This window comes from Syngnathus scovelli, chromosome 7 (assembly GCF_024217435.2).
Source record: "Syngnathus scovelli strain Florida chromosome 7, RoL_Ssco_1.2, whole genome shotgun sequence".
NCBI lineage: Eukaryota > Metazoa > Chordata > Actinopteri > Syngnathiformes > Syngnathidae > Syngnathus > Syngnathus scovelli.
Window position 1 is genome coordinate 2,237,630 of NC_090853.1, and position 15,827 is coordinate 2,253,456.

The 15,827-nt window shown below is 44.5% G+C and overlaps 3 protein-coding genes across 3 annotated transcripts; 2 read left to right on the top strand and 1 right to left on the bottom strand.

Moving 5' to 3' along the window:
- Positions 1 to 3,440: 3,440 nt before the first annotated feature.
- Positions 3,441 to 7,086, bottom strand: LOC125972457 (extracellular calcium-sensing receptor-like). Its single transcript, XM_049726146.2, has 10 exons — positions 6,887 to 7,086; positions 6,525 to 6,825; positions 6,363 to 6,449; positions 6,184 to 6,291; positions 5,948 to 6,114; positions 5,429 to 5,882; positions 4,934 to 5,164; positions 4,674 to 4,797; positions 4,137 to 4,609; positions 3,441 to 3,878 (listed from the first exon to the last, which is right to left on the bottom strand). Exons 1-10 carry the CDS (start codon positions 7,084 to 7,086, stop codon positions 3,444 to 3,446), a joined length of 2,580 nt encoding a protein of 859 aa, XP_049582103.2. The 3' UTR covers positions 3,441 to 3,443.
- A 2,486-nt stretch (positions 7,087 to 9,572) lies between these two features.
- LOC125971857 (extracellular calcium-sensing receptor-like) lies at positions 9,573 to 12,358 on the top strand. Its single transcript, XM_049724918.2, has 6 exons — positions 9,573 to 9,661; positions 9,725 to 10,016; positions 10,086 to 10,874; positions 10,945 to 11,166; positions 11,231 to 11,354; positions 11,418 to 12,358. The coding sequence occupies exons 1-6, from the start codon at positions 9,573 to 9,575 to the stop codon at positions 12,356 to 12,358; spliced, it is 2,457 nt and encodes an 818-aa protein (XP_049580875.1).
- A 455-nt stretch (positions 12,359 to 12,813) lies between these two features.
- On the top strand, positions 12,814 to 15,462 carry LOC125972176 (extracellular calcium-sensing receptor-like). The gene is made up of 5 exons (XM_049725597.1): positions 12,814 to 13,121; positions 13,191 to 13,997; positions 14,064 to 14,291; positions 14,364 to 14,487; positions 14,558 to 15,462. The coding sequence occupies exons 1-5, from the start codon at positions 12,867 to 12,869 to the stop codon at positions 15,460 to 15,462; spliced, it is 2,319 nt and encodes a 772-aa protein (XP_049581554.1). The 5' UTR covers positions 12,814 to 12,866.
- The last annotated feature ends 365 nt before the right edge of the window (positions 15,463 to 15,827 follow it).

Here is a 15,827-nt window from a genome sequence, read left to right on the forward strand (position 1 = left end):
TTGCATTTACTCAACTTCACTCAATTAAATAGAAAACACGGTTCAACTAATTTCCAGAAAGTTACAACAGCTGAATTATTTTAAAGTCCATTTCCTGTTTTGATCCCGTCATACATGTTAGCAAATCCGATGCGTCATATTTGAGAATATTTGTGGATGGGGTAACAAGCAAACATCTGTCATTAATCTACGAGCGAGTGACCCGGTAAAGCATGCAAGTCTAATTATCGTCTTGAATCGAATCCCTGGCAGGAAGTTGTGAACATGGGGCAGCTTATCGTCGAATGTTCTGCCTACTTTTTATTTTGATGATGTTATTACTGGGCAAGGCTCCTTTGGGCTTCAGCGCGGGTTCAAAAGTGCTCTGCAGATTGGTCGGGACAAATAAAAGTCATAAATTGATGACAAATGGTTTTATTTGTTTCAAGCTTGAGAACAAATCACACTCTGTGTCTGTCTTGGCGTCGCTCTCGACTAGCAGAATCCAGAGTTGATATTGGAATCCTACGTCGGACTGAAATCAAGCCGCGATACTCAAAATTCCTCGCAGACGCCTAAAAAATGTCTTCATTGTCTTTTCTCAATGGATTCGGTCCCAGCTGGACCTCTGAGTTTTTTCCCAGGGGGATCTTCTTTAGCTGAGGAATGGCCTTGCTATCTCCTGTGGCTTCAAGTTTAATTGGGTTAATTTCGTAGAGCTTAAGAAAGATTCTTTGTGGCGTCTCTTAAAGATCATTCTGTTGTAAAATAAACGTCAACTACTGGTGAGGTCATTAAAAATCCAAACTGACAAGAGTGTGAAAGATTCAACTGTACATCATCAACTAATTTGTTAGTTTATATTTAAGGGCTATAAGTGTTTTTTTATAGAAATATTTCAGTCTATACATCAAAGAGGACCTAAACAGGAGCCTTGGGGTACTCCGTATTACAGGGCAGTGTAATATAGTCATGTGGACACAAACAAAGAAGAGTTTCACAAAAACTGGAAGTGACTCAAGAAGCAGTAGTAGTTCTGTTTTTGTTTTTTTAATTAAGTTAGTTGGTTTTAGTAATTTTGCTCGTTTCTTTTAATCATATATCTGTAGCTTCGTATTTCTGACCCTATCAAAAATTAGTCAAGGGATGAGTCATAGGCTGACTGAAACGAGAAACAATTTTTGAAAGACTGCTCTTAAAGGAAGAATGAGCTCAAAATTACCCAAGACTTATCGCAGTATTTTTTTGTGGTATTTTTTTTTTTTTTTTTTACTGAGAATCTATCCGCCCAAGTTTCCATGAAGTAATAAAGTTTGTCTTGGAACAGAAAAGCCAGAACAAGCTTATGTTGTGCCAATGAACGCAACAAAGATGAGCAAAAGGACATAATTATCTTCCATTTTCTGTTATTACTTCTCAGCTTGTGGCTCTTCGTAACCAGAAGATTTTCTCCGAAGAATCTTTCGCTGTGGAGAATATTTTAGTTTCATTCGATAATATAGAAATGTACTTTCTAGGAAAAAAAAACAGAAACACTGCTCTTAGTGTATTTTAATGCCGGTCATGATGGTTTCTTGGAGAGCGAAATTTTTGAAGCGGGAATAATTTGAACGTAAGCTCAAAAATGAGCTTGAAATCCACCCATCCATTTCTTGCTTTGGGTGAGGGCTGAGAATTTTTTTACTTTCTCAGAGTCCATCACACTACCCCACCAATCAAGTGACTCAATTTCCTTCTTTAGCCGTTTTGTCAATGGAAACGCATGAAACGATTCCGACATCTTATCAAATGAAAGCTTATTAATATTCCTGTTAAACTAAAGCTGAAGGGGATCAAGGGACCGAGAACAAGAGATGAAGAAAGACGAGCGGGAGAAGGAGGAAAGCGAGAAAGAGCGGCGTAATTAGGCCAACACTTGTCTCTTGCCAGCAAGACAGCTTTCGCCTCCTTCTTGTCTCCCTAATGCCTCTCATCCTAATTGGACTTGATAATCAATACTTCCTGCTAATTGTACTTAAGCAACACAAGCATGTCCTTGCACTGATATTTCTGTACCCGATCACGTGCATTATAGTGTAGATGGAGAAATGCTGAAGGGGGAAAAATAATTAAAATAATAATAATAATAACTTTAAATTTATTATTTATTATTATTATATAATTGACTTTTTTGACTTTGAATAACAACAATAATAATAATTAATAATATAATATTAATATATTAATAATAATAATAATGATGAATGGACAAAAATAGAGTGGAAATAATAAAATAAAAATAATAATAACAATAATAATAATTGATCATGAAATAAATGTAAAAATCCAGGTTTTTTGTTTAGTCAGTGTTATCTTTTCCTTGTTTTCCTCCATGCTGTGCTTTGTGCTGTTTTGTCCAAGCCTGATTTTTCTACAGTTTATTTTGTTATTTTGAAAATCTGTCTGTTGCCGCAACTCACAGAAAACCTGAGTCATCTTTTATTTGTACTTTGTCAAGAATTCTTCCTTTGGAACACTTGTGTTTAGCAACTTCCGTCATTAAAGAATCACAATGTATGGAGGGTGAATTGAGAAAATGGCTGAATTCTTGATAAAAGTGCCAATGGAGTCACCAGATTTATTTTAGTGAGCCTCTGCCTCTTAATGAGCTTCCAATTGTCAGGAATGAGTTGAGCCAGGGCGACCAAATGCAGCTTGAACCAGGATTTATTGCAGGGAAAAGGAGTTGGAAGGGAGGCAGGTGGGGAACGAACGACACAGACGGGAGGAAGACTCACGGCCAGCAAAACAGACAGACCGACATGAAGTCCCCTTGGACAAGATTAAAATTCTGACCGTGAGCCTTCAGACAGACCGAGGGAAAACCAGATGACACGAACAGGAACACTGCGCACGAACAGGAATGGACACAACAGTAGACACCGACAGGGAGAAACACACGGGCAGGGCTTAAATACACAGGGTAACAAGAGGAAGCAGGTGACAGACATTACGGTAACGAAAGGGGTGTGGCTGAGCGAAGTGGCACGGGCGTGACACCAATAAGTCTAATGTGGCTCCAACAAGTCAAATGGCACCACAAATAACTGAAAATAATTTAAAATTATTCCAATCAAATGAAAATAAACTGCCACTATGAAACATTTGCATAAAATTAGGTTCACCTTTTTTTTTTTTTTTACTATATTGTATATGGCTGAACTTCGCTGAAGGCAGTGCACCACTAGCTTCTGCTGCCACCTAGCGGTCAAATAAAAAGAAAATATGTTTTTTAATAAAAAAAGAAAAAGAATTCCCCTGTTATGTCCAGAATATCACAAAAGCTTAAAAGGCAGAATGTAATACAATTTTATTATCTATCACAAAATACAGTGCTTAAATGTATTAGACCAGTATGTAGAAGATCTTTATTTTTTTTTAGAAACTATGAACTCAAACTAGTTTTTGATTAAGCAAACTGTTTCTTAAAACTTGTCCATTCTGGACATAAGATGCTTCCTGGTGTTTTTTTCTGGTTTAAAGAGAATCAAGTAACATTTTGGTGCAAAGATGCAGCCCAGCAGGCCATAGCTGGAGGCCAGGATGGCAAACACCTCCGTGACTGTGGAGTACTTCCCCGGGGAGCTGATGTAGGCGGGCACGAAGGCCACCCACACGGCGCAGAAGATGAGCATGCTAAAAGTGATAAAGCGAGCCTCGTTGAAATTGTCCGGAAGCTTCCGGGCCAGGAAGGCCAGAACGAGGCAGAGGCAGGCTAGCAGGCCGATGTAGCCCAGGACCAAACTGAAGGCCACGGGCGAGCCAACGTCGCAAAGCAGAAGGACAACGGCGCTCTTGGGGGGAATCAGCTGGTGAGGGGTCGGGGGAGCCACGATGAGCCATACTGTGCAGATTAGCACCTAGAGGAATAAAAAATTAACAAAAATTAGACCCTGCAAGATAGGTTATCAAAATTAACTAAATAACTGATTTGGTGAATAAAATATGGGGGATAAATTTTGTTTTTTGAAGTTTAATCTGAATGAAAGCTATTATTTTATTTTATTATGTTATTATTTATTTAATTAATTATTTAATCATTTTATCATTTTATTATTTTATTTATTTATTTTATGATTTTATTATTTTATTATTTTAAATCAAAACATAGTCCTCACCTGAACCAGAGTGCAAAGACTAATAATGGCTTTTTGCTGAGCGGGCCCAAACCACTTCATGACTCGACTTCCAGGCTGTGAGGCCTTGAACGCCATCAGCACCACGATGGTCTTTCCCAAAATACAAGAGATGCACAACACAAAGGTGATACCGAAAGCCGTGCGGCGCAGCATGCACGACCACTCTGAGGGCCGACCGATGAAAGTGAGCGAGCACAGGAAGCACAAAGTCAAAGAGAAGAGCAGAAGGAAGCTCAACTCCGAGTTGTTGGCCCTAACCACCGGGGTGCTCCTGTGGTAGGAGAAGACGAAGACCACCACGCAGGTGCAGAAGGAACCCATGAGGGATATGGCCATCAGCGTGATGCCCATGGTGTCGCTGAACGAGAGGAACTCCACCTCTTTAGGGATGCAGGCGGTCCTCTCGTCGTTGGACCAGAACTCGGGCAGGCAGCGTGTGCACTCTACGGCGTCTAAAATACAGAATAAGGTTAACAGCGGAGCTTCTTGTCACGTAGGAGGAACGAGGATCCGCACCGGTCTGATTGCTAATCTCCCCTGCTGTACACACCACGCAATCATGGCAGCAGATAGGGAAGTTAGGTCGGATGGCCTGGCGGGTGCCGGGCGGACAAATGTTACTGCATACTGATAGCGGGACCTGTGCAACGAGGGCAACTTTACAGTCACACAAAACAAACACAGTTACGAGACGTTTCATTAGGTACAGATGCTAGGTAATCCAAGAGCTGTATCCAAAATCCAAAACAAATAGTTGTTAAAAGTTATGTGTCTACTTGGGTCTTGTTGCCGTTCCACACGATGTCCTCGCTTTGGATTCGAAGTTTCTGTTGTCCGTCTTTGACCGTCTCGTCGAACTTGCCGACGGTGACAAACTCGATCCCACCACTTGGTCTCAGCTGCCAGTTGACCAAATCGTACATGGCGGCCGGATCGCCGTTCTCGTCAAAGGTGATCTCATCGCCAAAGGAATTGAAGTACTTCACTTGTTTTAAATAGTGAAGCAGCTAAAGAGAAACAATATTGTTAGATAATTCAAAACAAATGTACTGTCTATTTATTTTATTTAATTTAATTTTATTTTATTTTATTTTATTTTATTTTATTTTATTTTATTTTATTTTATTTTATTTTATTTTATTTTTATTCCAATAGAAGAGGGTGGAGTGGCGTGTGATGTTGCTGATGCACCAAATGGAAACATTTTAGCACACTTTGAGTTTATCCTGAAATAAAAATAAATGACCGAGTCGTGTATTTCGTAATCGTACCTGCCACGGTTGGACGCTTTGTGCATTGGCACACGTCTGAAGAGCAAAAGGACCTTTGCCATCCTCGCAGCCCCCCACACTCCTCAATGCATACCCGATCGCATACACCGCTTTATAGACGTTGTAGGAGATCCGCAGCTGGGACACATCCGAGTAGATATTTGTCACCGTCTTCAGATCTTCCGCCCCGGTGCACGGTGGTTTAACCCTTCCCTCGCTCAGACTACATTGAAAAACTTCTTCCCAAAATGGTATCAGAAACGGGTCGGTGACAGAGTCGGGGTTGGATGGATGCAGACGGAGCAGGAAGTCCCGAAGTCCTGGGATGTGGACTCGACGGATGGCGAACCCCATGGAGCCCTGCAGGATGCTAAAGTACTTCTTGGGAGTGGAGAGTACAGCCGCCGTGCTCCAAGCCTCACTTGCTAGCCACTGGATCCCGTCCAGACCTTCTCTGTAATGATGGAATTGCAGAATCTCACACTCGGGAGTGATTGAAAAAGAAAGATGTGTCCCCACCTGAGGGCTTCATCAAAAAGCGCCGCTGCGTCCTGTTCCACGGCGAACACCAAGATCACGCGGGCCCCGGAAGAGCGGATATTGGAAATGATGGATGAGATCACCTCAGGTGCTCGGTTCTTGGGGATGATGTCATGGAGGGCCACACATGCGCCTAGTTTGCGAACCTGGGATGTAGAGTGTTTCCAAAATACAACTTTATTCTTTTGACCAATTTTCCGTTGCTGCGGACTTACCTCTTGAGCAAAAATGTTTGCACCTTCTCGACCGTACGCATCATCACCCGCGATCACACCTACCCAAGTCCACCCGAAATGTTTGACCAGCTGGATCAATGCATCCACCTAAAACAAATAAAATTGAATATTCATGTCCAAACTTAAGTTGAAAAATTCCCACCATGACGACGGAAGACCTGGAAGATGTCACTGGGCATGGTCCTGAGAAAAGCAGGAAACTCCTTTTTGTTGCTCAGGCAAGCACAGCTGGAAAAATAACTGACCTGTATAGAAATCCACTTTTATTCGAAATAAGTCCAAAATTTCAATTTACAACCAAAATGGTTTGTCCCGCTCACCTGCGACACGTGGAAGACCCCCAAGAAACGGGCCACGACCAGAGACTGGGTGGAGCCCCCGTCTCCGATCACGGCAGGTACGCCCCCCTTGCAGATGCTTTGCTTTGCTTTTCCTTCGGTCACGGAGGCGTTTTGGATTCCCAGAAGCTCCATGGCGGCCTTGAGAGCCTGGTGGGGGTTGCTACACGAGTCGTAGAGTTTATAACCCAGAGTGATGTTTGGAAGCAGTTTTCCCTCCCTGTTGATCTCCTCGATTGCAAAAATCATGGTCTGCATCCAGCGGAATGTTCGGAAGTTAAATCTGCGAGCAAAACCGTCCAACAATTAAATCCGCTGACTCATCATCTGCTCCGAACGATTACCTGGTGCATTCCGTGGGTGGAGGCTTGGAGGTGAACGTCAGGCTGGGCTCCACCACCGTATCGTGTAGGGAGAAGAGCCCACCCAGGATGATGTCCCCCTTTTTCTCCAGATATGGCAAGATCATGGAACCTGGGATGACGTCGCAATGTTGCGACTGATCTTGGTAGGATTGATGAGGGAACAAGATCGACACCCACATGACGCTCCAGACCACCACTTCAGTTCTCCGCCACCAGCACCTGAGCTTTCTCCAAACCTGAAACATATTTTCTAAAACAATTTGAGGAAAAACTTTCAAGACTACAAGTTATTTTGTTTTGAGCATCAGTGAGAACCTCACACAGTGCTTCATTGTCACAACGTAAGCACTTTTCAAAGCACCACGCATTTATAGCCTTCAATGTCTATGCCCCCTGTCACATAGCATCACCGGCAAATTGAACTGATTTCCCCCGAGTCAGCAAATCAATGGAAAAGGAAACTCGGCTTCCACGTAAATAACGAGCATAACGAGGAGGCGCGTTAGACCAAATTGAGACGAGACATTAGCCGTGTCATCTCGCCGTGTCACGCCTGAGTAGGCCTAAGTCAACCTTCAGTGATAAGGAGAGACGGATGGATACACACACTTAGACGCATAGACACACACAATATGTACATATATGAATGCATAAATGTGTATAAGTAAATATATGTATGTATATGTGCGTACCTGTGTATACGTTTGTATACGTGTATGTGTATATGTATGTACGTATATATATATGTATATGTGTATACGTATGTATATATTTATTATATATTATATTACCGTATTTTCCGCACTATAAGGCGCACCGGATTATAAGGCGCACCTTCAATGAATGGCCCATTTTAACATTTTGTCCATATATAAGGCGCACTGGATTATAAGGCGCACCTTCAATGAATGGCCCATTTTGAAATTTTGTCCATATATGAGATATATACATTTGGCCCGCAGGCCGGACTTTGGAGACGCCTGCTGTAGTGGCTCAATATTGGTCCATATATAAGGCGAACCTGATTATAAGGCGCATTGTCGGGTTTTGAGAAAATTGGAGGTTTTTAGGTGCACCTTGTAGTGTGGAAAATATATATTATATTATATTTATTTGCATACATATACATAAATCACTTCAAAGTTTGCATGTCTAACTTGGACAAATCAACAGAGTGAAGGTATCAGGTGTGGGATTGCCTTGGGATTGGTGATGTTTTTCATTTTAATCAGACCTTCAGCAGTAATAATAAGGTGGCATGCAGGGCAGATCATAACACACACTTGGGATGCACTTAAACGTGTTATTGTGTCGACCGGGTGGGCACGCACCGCTTCAGCGGACTTGATTCCCGGCGGGCCGCCAGGCAAGCAAAGACAAGCAAGAGTTTCCAGAAAGAACCATGCCATGTGGCCTGAGGCTGCTGGGGAGACACACATGCTCATCAGGTGCGACGTGGGAGATAAATTGACTTCACGTTTAATTGAAGGAGCACTGGACAAGGTCAAAACAAGCTAATTGGATGACTTTGACTTTCCCATAACACCTCAAATTTGCACATTAAATAAAATCATCTTAATATGCTTGGAGAAGTCTGGCATATACTTTATTAAGGTTAATTCCTGTATATGTTCTGTATTATTGCAGCTGTAGTTCGACAAACTGCCAGAAGGGGGCACAATAGTTCATCGTATGGTGTTTGTGAGGGGACCACACACACTTGCACAAGTACTAGTTCTTCAATTAAAGCCACATGGCCTTTTCTCGCATTTTCGAGAGCAAACCGTGACAGAAGTCAAGAGCCACAAAATTCCCGAGGAACTTTTCCGCTTGTTTGTGTGAGTGTTTATGCACCTCAGGTGTAAGTCAAGGTCAAGCCCGAGGCATCAGACTTTGTACACATCCCACCTGGCTGACCCTCGGGAGAGCTCTGAGATCTTTGCTCCACTGCAAACACACAAACATCCTCGTTTTTAATGAAATGTGACCCTCATCAGATGGTTGTTAAACATCCCCCTTCTGTGGAAAATAAAAATAAGGGCAATTTAGAGATGACACGGGCCAATGAGCTGCCTAATCAGGCGTGCGTGCAAGTTTGTTTTGATCACCTGTCAAAAGTGGAATTTAAATCCTCTTTTCCAGATTTGGTTTTATTTCCAATGAATGAGATAGTGATAAAAATTCAAGGATAAGTGGATGTAAGTGTTGGAATTTCCTCGGTTCACCCTAAAGTCTGGGAGTCTGGGGACCCTAAAGATCTCTGGCCTGCCATCTGAAGGTGAACCCAGCTTAGATTTTTTTGGAACTAGCTTCTCAAAGAATTAAGCTTCACGCAAGATATCATATAGAAAAAAATGCAGACATCGTAGCCGCTTGATGCAGATGTTGAAAGTAAGAAAAAAAGTATTCATGTCTTTGGATTGTTTCCATCCTCTTACCCCACCTCACGGGTCAGCTCATTTATAAAAACCCTAGCTTGGATTCACCTGAATGGTCACTCTGTGGTTTAGCTTCAGAAACCATGACACACACCAACAGGTGGGCAGAGCAAGGCTTGGCACTTCTCCACCTCTTCCTAATCGGGTCGTTCTCTTGGGCTGGGCAGCCAATCTGCAGGCACAGAGGAGATCCCGAGAACCCCCAGCTCTTTAAAGACGGAGACATCATGTTAGGGGGAATCTTTTCCCTCCACAGCAGCTGGAAAGACCGACAGGATAGCTTTGTGCAGAAACCGCAGTCGCTTCAGTGCACCAGGTAAATAAACGACCTCTTTCAGGTTCAACGGCGTTCCTTCAAATGCAAACCATTTGTGCCCAGTTTGAATTTCAGGGGCTTCCAGTTTACCCAGGCTATGCTCTTTGCCATCGAGGAGATCAATAACAGCACCGATCTCCTGCCTGGAGTTTCTCTCGGGTATAAAATCTACGATTCTTGTGGTTCCGTTGCTCGAGGGGTGAGGGTGGCCCTCGCTTTGGCCAATGGGGATGGAGATGGTCCTTTGGAGGAGCTTTGCCCCAGACCAGCCCGGGTGCAGGCCATTGTGGGAGAGACGTCTTCCTCTCCTTGCATGGCCATAGCCACCACCGTCGGACCCTTCTGGATCCCTTTGGTGGGTCGAGTTAGACCATGGTGTGCTGTAGTCACCTAAAATAAATCTCGTCTTTGTCTTATCCTGCAGATCAGCCACTTTGCCACTTGTGCTTGCCTCAGCGATAAAACCAAGTACCCATCTTTCCTGAGAACAATCCCGAGTGATTACTACCAGAGTCGAGCTCTTGCTCACCTGGTCAAATACTTTGGGTGGACCTGGGTAGGAGCCATCAGAAGCAACGACGATTACGGCAATAACGGAATGGCCACATTCACCGAGATCGCCAAAGGGCTCGGTGTTTGTCTCGAGTACTCGGTATCTTTCTTTAGGACGGATCCACCTGGCAAAATACAAAAAATAATCAATGTGATTAAGGCTTCGACATCCAAGGTGATCGTTACGTTCCTCTCCCACATGGATCTGGATGTCTTGATACACCAACTGTCTCATCACAACCTGAGCGGCTACCAGTGGGTTGGCACAGAGAGTTGGATTTTTGATTCCCAGACGGCAGCTTCGGATCGGACGCGTATCCTTAACGGAGCCCTCGGGTTGGCCATTCCGAAAGCCCACGTCGACGGTATGAGGGAGTTCATCTTGGATGTGAAACGTCTGAATTCATTCGGTGATGACACGTTCAGGCAATTCTGGGAGACGATATTCAACTGTCAGCTTGAGTCGAGAAAAGTCGGGAATCGGGGAGACTGCAACGGGCTTGAAGACCTCAAAGATGTGCAGAACAGCTTCACTGATATGTCACTCATGCCCATCTTTAGCAATGTCTATAAAGCTGTGTATGCCGTGGCCCATGCAGTCCATAAAGTTCTTGGGTGTAACACCACATGCAATACCCGGATGCAGCTCGAGCCGTTTGCGGTAAGTCCAAACAAAAGTTTTGTTGTTTTTACAAAACAGCTAATTAGCACTCTTGTGTATCTCACCTAAGATTTTACACCAGATGAAGAAGATTCATTTCACAACTAAAGAAGGCCACGAGGTCTTCTTCAATGAAAACGGAGATCCGGCAGCTAAGTATGAAATTATAAATTGGCAACCAACAGAAAATGGGACGGTTGAATTCGTCACCGTCGGTCTCTACGACGCGTCGGCGGACAAACAGCTGAATCTGCAGAATCGGTCTCTGGTTTGGGCGGGGAACTCTAAGCAGGTGAGCTCCAAAGTTGCCAACGTTGATTGCGAAACGTGCTTACGACTTCCCTTTCATCATGCAGGTTCCGGTATCTGTTTGCAGTAAGGAATGTCGTCCAGGGACACGAAAGGTTCTTCAGAAAGGAAAGCCCGTCTGCTGCTATGACTGTGTGAGGTGTGCTGAGGGTGAATTCAGCAACGTCACAGGTAGGATTCATCAAATCCTGTTGAGAAGTTTTTGGACTTTACTAAATGTTCTGATATTTTCAGATTCGGTCACGTGCGAACGATGCAACCCTGAATTCTGGTCAAATGAGAGGAGAGACGCCTGCACGAGGAAGGAAGCAGAGTTTCTATCGTATAACGAGGTCATGGGAGCTCTCCTCACCGTGGCGTCGTTATTGGGCTTGTTCTCCACCGCCGCCGTGGCTCGCGTTTTCTTCAAATACCGGCAAACTCCGATCGTCAGGGCCAACAACTCGGAGCTGAGCTTCCTGCTGCTTCTCTCATTAGCGTTGTGCTTCTTGTGCTCTCTGACCTTCATCGGCCGGCCCAGCTGGTGGTCCTGCATGTTACGCCATACGGTGTTTGGTATCACTTTTGTGCTCTGCATCTCCTGCGTCCTGGGGAAAACCGTCGTGGTGTTGATGGCGTTCAGGTCCGCACTTCCTGACGGGCATGTCATGAAGTGGTTCGGGCCTCTTCAGCAAAGACTCGGTGTCGTGGCGTTCACTCTCGTCCAGGTGGTCATATGTATCGTCTGGCTCATAATCGCCCCGCCGTTTCCTTTGAAGAACTTCAAGGAGTTTAAAAATAAAATTATCTTGGAGTGTGCTGTGGGTTCAGTCGTGGGTTTCTGGGCTGTGCTGGGCTACATCGGAATCCTGGCAATGTTATGTTTCGTTCTGGCCTTTCTTGCCCGCAAGCTGCCCGGTAACTTTAACGAAGCCAAACTGATCACCTTCAGCATGTTGATCTTTTCTGCCGTATGGATCACTTTCATCCCAGCTTATGTCAGCTCCCCTGGGAAGTTTAGCGTTGCCGTGGAGATATTTGCAATATTGGCCTCTAGTTTTGGATTGCTCGTTTGTATATTTATACCTAAATGTTATATTATACTAATGCAACCTGAGAAGAATACAAAGAAGAGAATTAAAGGGACTGTAAAATCGTTCCGGAAACCAATCGGGACACCGTTTGGATTCGTATGAGTCATAATAGAAATATTGATTACTTATAGAGCCAATTGTTACATCTAAATAAAATAAAATCCAGACTTGCACTATGAACACATTTGGATTTGTTTGGTTTCTTGCGGTCTCCTGAGGTACGAGATGACAAACCATGACAACTTCTCCCTCCTGGGTGTATAAAACCACGTTGAGTGCCGGCCGGCTGGTCCGCACAGTGACACGATGTCATTGTTGAGCCTTCTGATGTTGGTGCTGCTAACCGAGAAGAGGGTGGAGTGTGTATGCCGCATGCAAGGACCGGCGCTCCCGCCTGAGCTGGCGCAGGACGGCGATGTTGTCATCGGAGGCATTTTCTCATTCCGCACAGGGCAGGATTATGTGGTTGATACATATCAAGTAATTCCAGAAGTGCGGTTATGTAAAAAGTATGTCCTGTTTGATACTGTTCAAGTCTCTTGCTTGTATTTATAAGTGTATTTTTTCCCATCCCAGTATCAATTTCAGGGAATTTAAATTTGCTCAGGCAATGATTTTCGCCATCAATGAGATCAACAAAAACCCAGGCATGCTACCTGGCATCAAGTTGGGTTACAAGATCTACGACGACTGCGGGACGATGGATATTCTGAGAGCCGCGTTGGCGTTGCTGAGTGGCCTTGATGGAGAAGTCGATGATGAAAACTGCACCAAAACCGAGACGGTGCAAGCCATCCTGGGACATTCAGGATCCACACCAACCATCGCATTTGCACCAGTTGTTGGGCGATTCCATGTTCCGGTGGTAAGAACTGTTTCCGTGACATCAAAGTTAAATACGTTATCACAGCATCATTTGTCCTTGTGATTACAGATCAGCCATTTTGCTACTTGTGCCTGTCTCAGCAACAGGAAAGAGTACCCGACCTTTTTCAGAACCATTCCCAGTGACTACTACCAAAGCCAAGCACTAGCAAAGCTGGTCAAGTACTTAGGCTGGACCTGGATCGGAGTCATAGCCGTGGAGAATGAGTACGGCCTCAACGGCATCGCTGCTTTCACCCAAGCCGCCCAAGAATACGGTGTGTGCATTGAGTACTCGGACGCCTTCTCCTCCTCTGGTCCACCTGCCGATCTACAGAGGATAACATCCAAAATCCAAAGTGCTTCTTCTAAAGTGATTTTGGCTTTTATGTCTCACCGAGAAATTAAGTTGCTGGCTAAGGAGCTGTACGAGCGGAATGTTACAGGTGTGCAGTGGGTGGGCAGCGAAGCTTGGATTACGGATCCCTCCCTGGCTGACAGCGAGGGGCACAGCGTCCTGGTGGGCTCGCTGGGCTTCACCGTCACCAGGGCTCGGATCCCCGGGCTGGAGGAACACCTTTGCAACCTCCGCCCCTCGTGGTTCCCTAACAGCCGCTTTGTGCACGACTTCTGGGAGGGCGTCTTCGACTGCTCCCTGAACGCAACCGAGGCGGGACGACAGAAGCCCTGCAGCGGCCTGGAGAGCTTGCGAGACCTCCAATTCACAGACTTGTCCGAGTTGAGGTTTACCAACAATGTCTACAAGTCCGTTTATTCAGTGGCCCACGCTCTTGATGCCCTACTCAAGTGTGAAGAAGGGCAAGGGCCCTTTCCCGATGGGAGTTGTGCCGATCCCGCACAAATTCAGCCATGGCAGGTGAGGAGTTGATTCTTAAAAAGTACGTTCAAACCACTTCAAATGTCCTTTAATATCCTTTACCAGGTTCTGGAGTATCTCAGCATGGTGAACTTTACTACCCCAGGAGGGGAGAGGGTATATTTTGACAGTAACGGCGACTCGCCAGCCAGATACGAACTGGTCAATTTGCAGATGACAAACAAAGGCACCATGGAAGCGGTGACGGTTGGCATTTATGACGCTTCCAAGACGGGCGGCCATCAGTTCGTCATGAGTGACGTTCCAGTGGTGTGGGGAAACGGAGACTCCGAGGTGAAGCGAGGTTTGCGAGGCTTTACTTGTGTATTCTGGAGGAAGTACGGGAATTGTGTGTTTGGGTGACAGGTGCCCGTGTCAGTGTGCAGTCAGAGCTGTCTTCCAGGAAGCCACAAGGTTCTCCAGAAAGGACGTCCAGTGTGTTGCTATGACTGCATCATGTGTCCCGCAGGAGAAATCAGTAACTCAACGGGTAATTCAACCAGATGTGGCATAATGAACAAAAAACGTATTCATGTAAACAAAAACTCTTCTGCTTCCAGATTCTATCCACTGCATGAAATGCTCGCCAGAGTTCTGGTCCAATGAGCACAGAGATGCCTGCATCCCAAAAGGAATCGAGTTCTTGACCTATGGAGAAATCCTGGGAAGTCTTCTAACCTTGTTTTCCTTGCTGGGAGTGTTTCTGACCACGTTGACGACGATCGTCTTTTACTGCCACAAAGAAACGCCGCTGGTTCGCGCAAACAACTCCGAGTTGAGCTTCCTGCTTCTCTTCTCCTTAACGTTGTGCTTCCTGTGCTCGCTCACCTTCATCGGTCGGCCCACCCGGTGGTCCTGCATGCTGCGGCACACGGCCTTCGGTATTACTTTTGTCCTTTGCATCTCCTGCGTTCTGGGGAAGACCATCCTGGTCTTGATGGCTTTTAAAGCTTCCCTCCCTGGAAGTAAGCTCTTGAAGTGGTTCGGACCCACGCAGCAGAGACTTTGCGTGGTGATGTTCACCCTCATCCAAGTGGTCATCTGCATACTTTGGCTAACCATTAAACCTCCTTTCCCGTTTAGGAATATGATACTCTATCCGGATAGAATCATCCTGGAGTGTCAACTGGGCTCCGTTTTGGGTTTCTGGGCTGTTTTAGGATACATTGGCGTCCTGGCCATTTTATGCTTCGTCATTGCTTTCTTAGCTCGAAAGCTTCCTGATAATTTCAACGAAGCTAAGCTGATCACTTTCAGTATGTTGACATTTTGTGCAGTTTGGATCGCCTTCGTACCGGCTTATATCAGCTCTCCGGGAAAATTCACTGTGGCTGTGGAGATATTTGCTATCCAGGCCTCAAGTTATGGATTACTGTTTTGCATTTTTGTACCTAAATGCTTCATCATATTGTTCAGGCCTGAGAAGAACACAAAGAGACACATCATGGGGAAGTCAAATAAATAAATAAATAATAAAATGTGAGTTTTTGTGTATGTATGCATTTCATTCATTCTGCCATTACAAATAAATTAAATCAATTTACTCTGCGTGTCTTTTAATCCTTTGGTAGTAAAGGTAAAAATTGTGGCTTGTTGAATTAAAGTATTAGGAATTTTAAAATGAAATGCATATTTGTTTGAGAGCAAAAATGCATTTCATTCATTCTGACATTCAAAATATTTTATTAAAGGTAATTTTTTTCTTGTTAAATTAAAGTCATTATAAATTTAAATAAATATTTTAAAATGATCATAAGAAAGATCATGAAGATTTTTTTGATGTAAAAAAATAAATGCACATCCACCTCCAAATCCCTTGACAACCTGTCT

What these genes read in the sequence shown, in the direction of transcription:
- LOC125972457 (XM_049726146.2), bottom strand. Translation starts at nt 7,086, where the DNA reads ATGTGGGTGTCGATCTTGTTCCCTCATCAATCCTACCAAGATCAGTCG. An exon ending in TGCCCAGTGACATCTTCCAG is followed by an intron (nt 6,292 to 6,362) that starts GTCTTCCGTCGT and finishes TATTTGTTTTAG; the next exon opens with GTGGATGCATTGATCCAGCT. An exon ending in CAAACATTTTTGCTCAAGAG is followed by an intron (nt 6,115 to 6,183) that starts GTAAGTCCGCAG and finishes TCTACATCCCAG; the next exon opens with GTTCGCAAACTAGGCGCATG.
- LOC125971857 (XM_049724918.2), top strand. Translation starts at nt 9,573, where the DNA reads ATGTTAGGGGGAATCTTTTCCCTCCACAGCAGCTGGAAAGACCGACAG. An exon ending in TGCAGCTCGAGCCGTTTGCG is followed by an intron (nt 10,875 to 10,944) that starts GTAAGTCCAAAC and finishes ATCTCACCTAAG; the next exon opens with ATTTTACACCAGATGAAGAA. An exon ending in TGAATTCAGCAACGTCACAG is followed by an intron (nt 11,355 to 11,417) that starts GTAGGATTCATC and finishes TGATATTTTCAG; the next exon opens with ATTCGGTCACGTGCGAACGA.
- LOC125972176 (XM_049725597.1), top strand. Translation starts at nt 12,867, where the DNA reads ATGATTTTCGCCATCAATGAGATCAACAAAAACCCAGGCATGCTACCT. An exon ending in GGGGAAACGGAGACTCCGAG is followed by an intron (nt 14,292 to 14,363) that starts GTGAAGCGAGGT and finishes TTTGGGTGACAG; the next exon opens with GTGCCCGTGTCAGTGTGCAG. An exon ending in AGAAATCAGTAACTCAACGG is followed by an intron (nt 14,488 to 14,557) that starts GTAATTCAACCA and finishes TTCTGCTTCCAG; the next exon opens with ATTCTATCCACTGCATGAAA.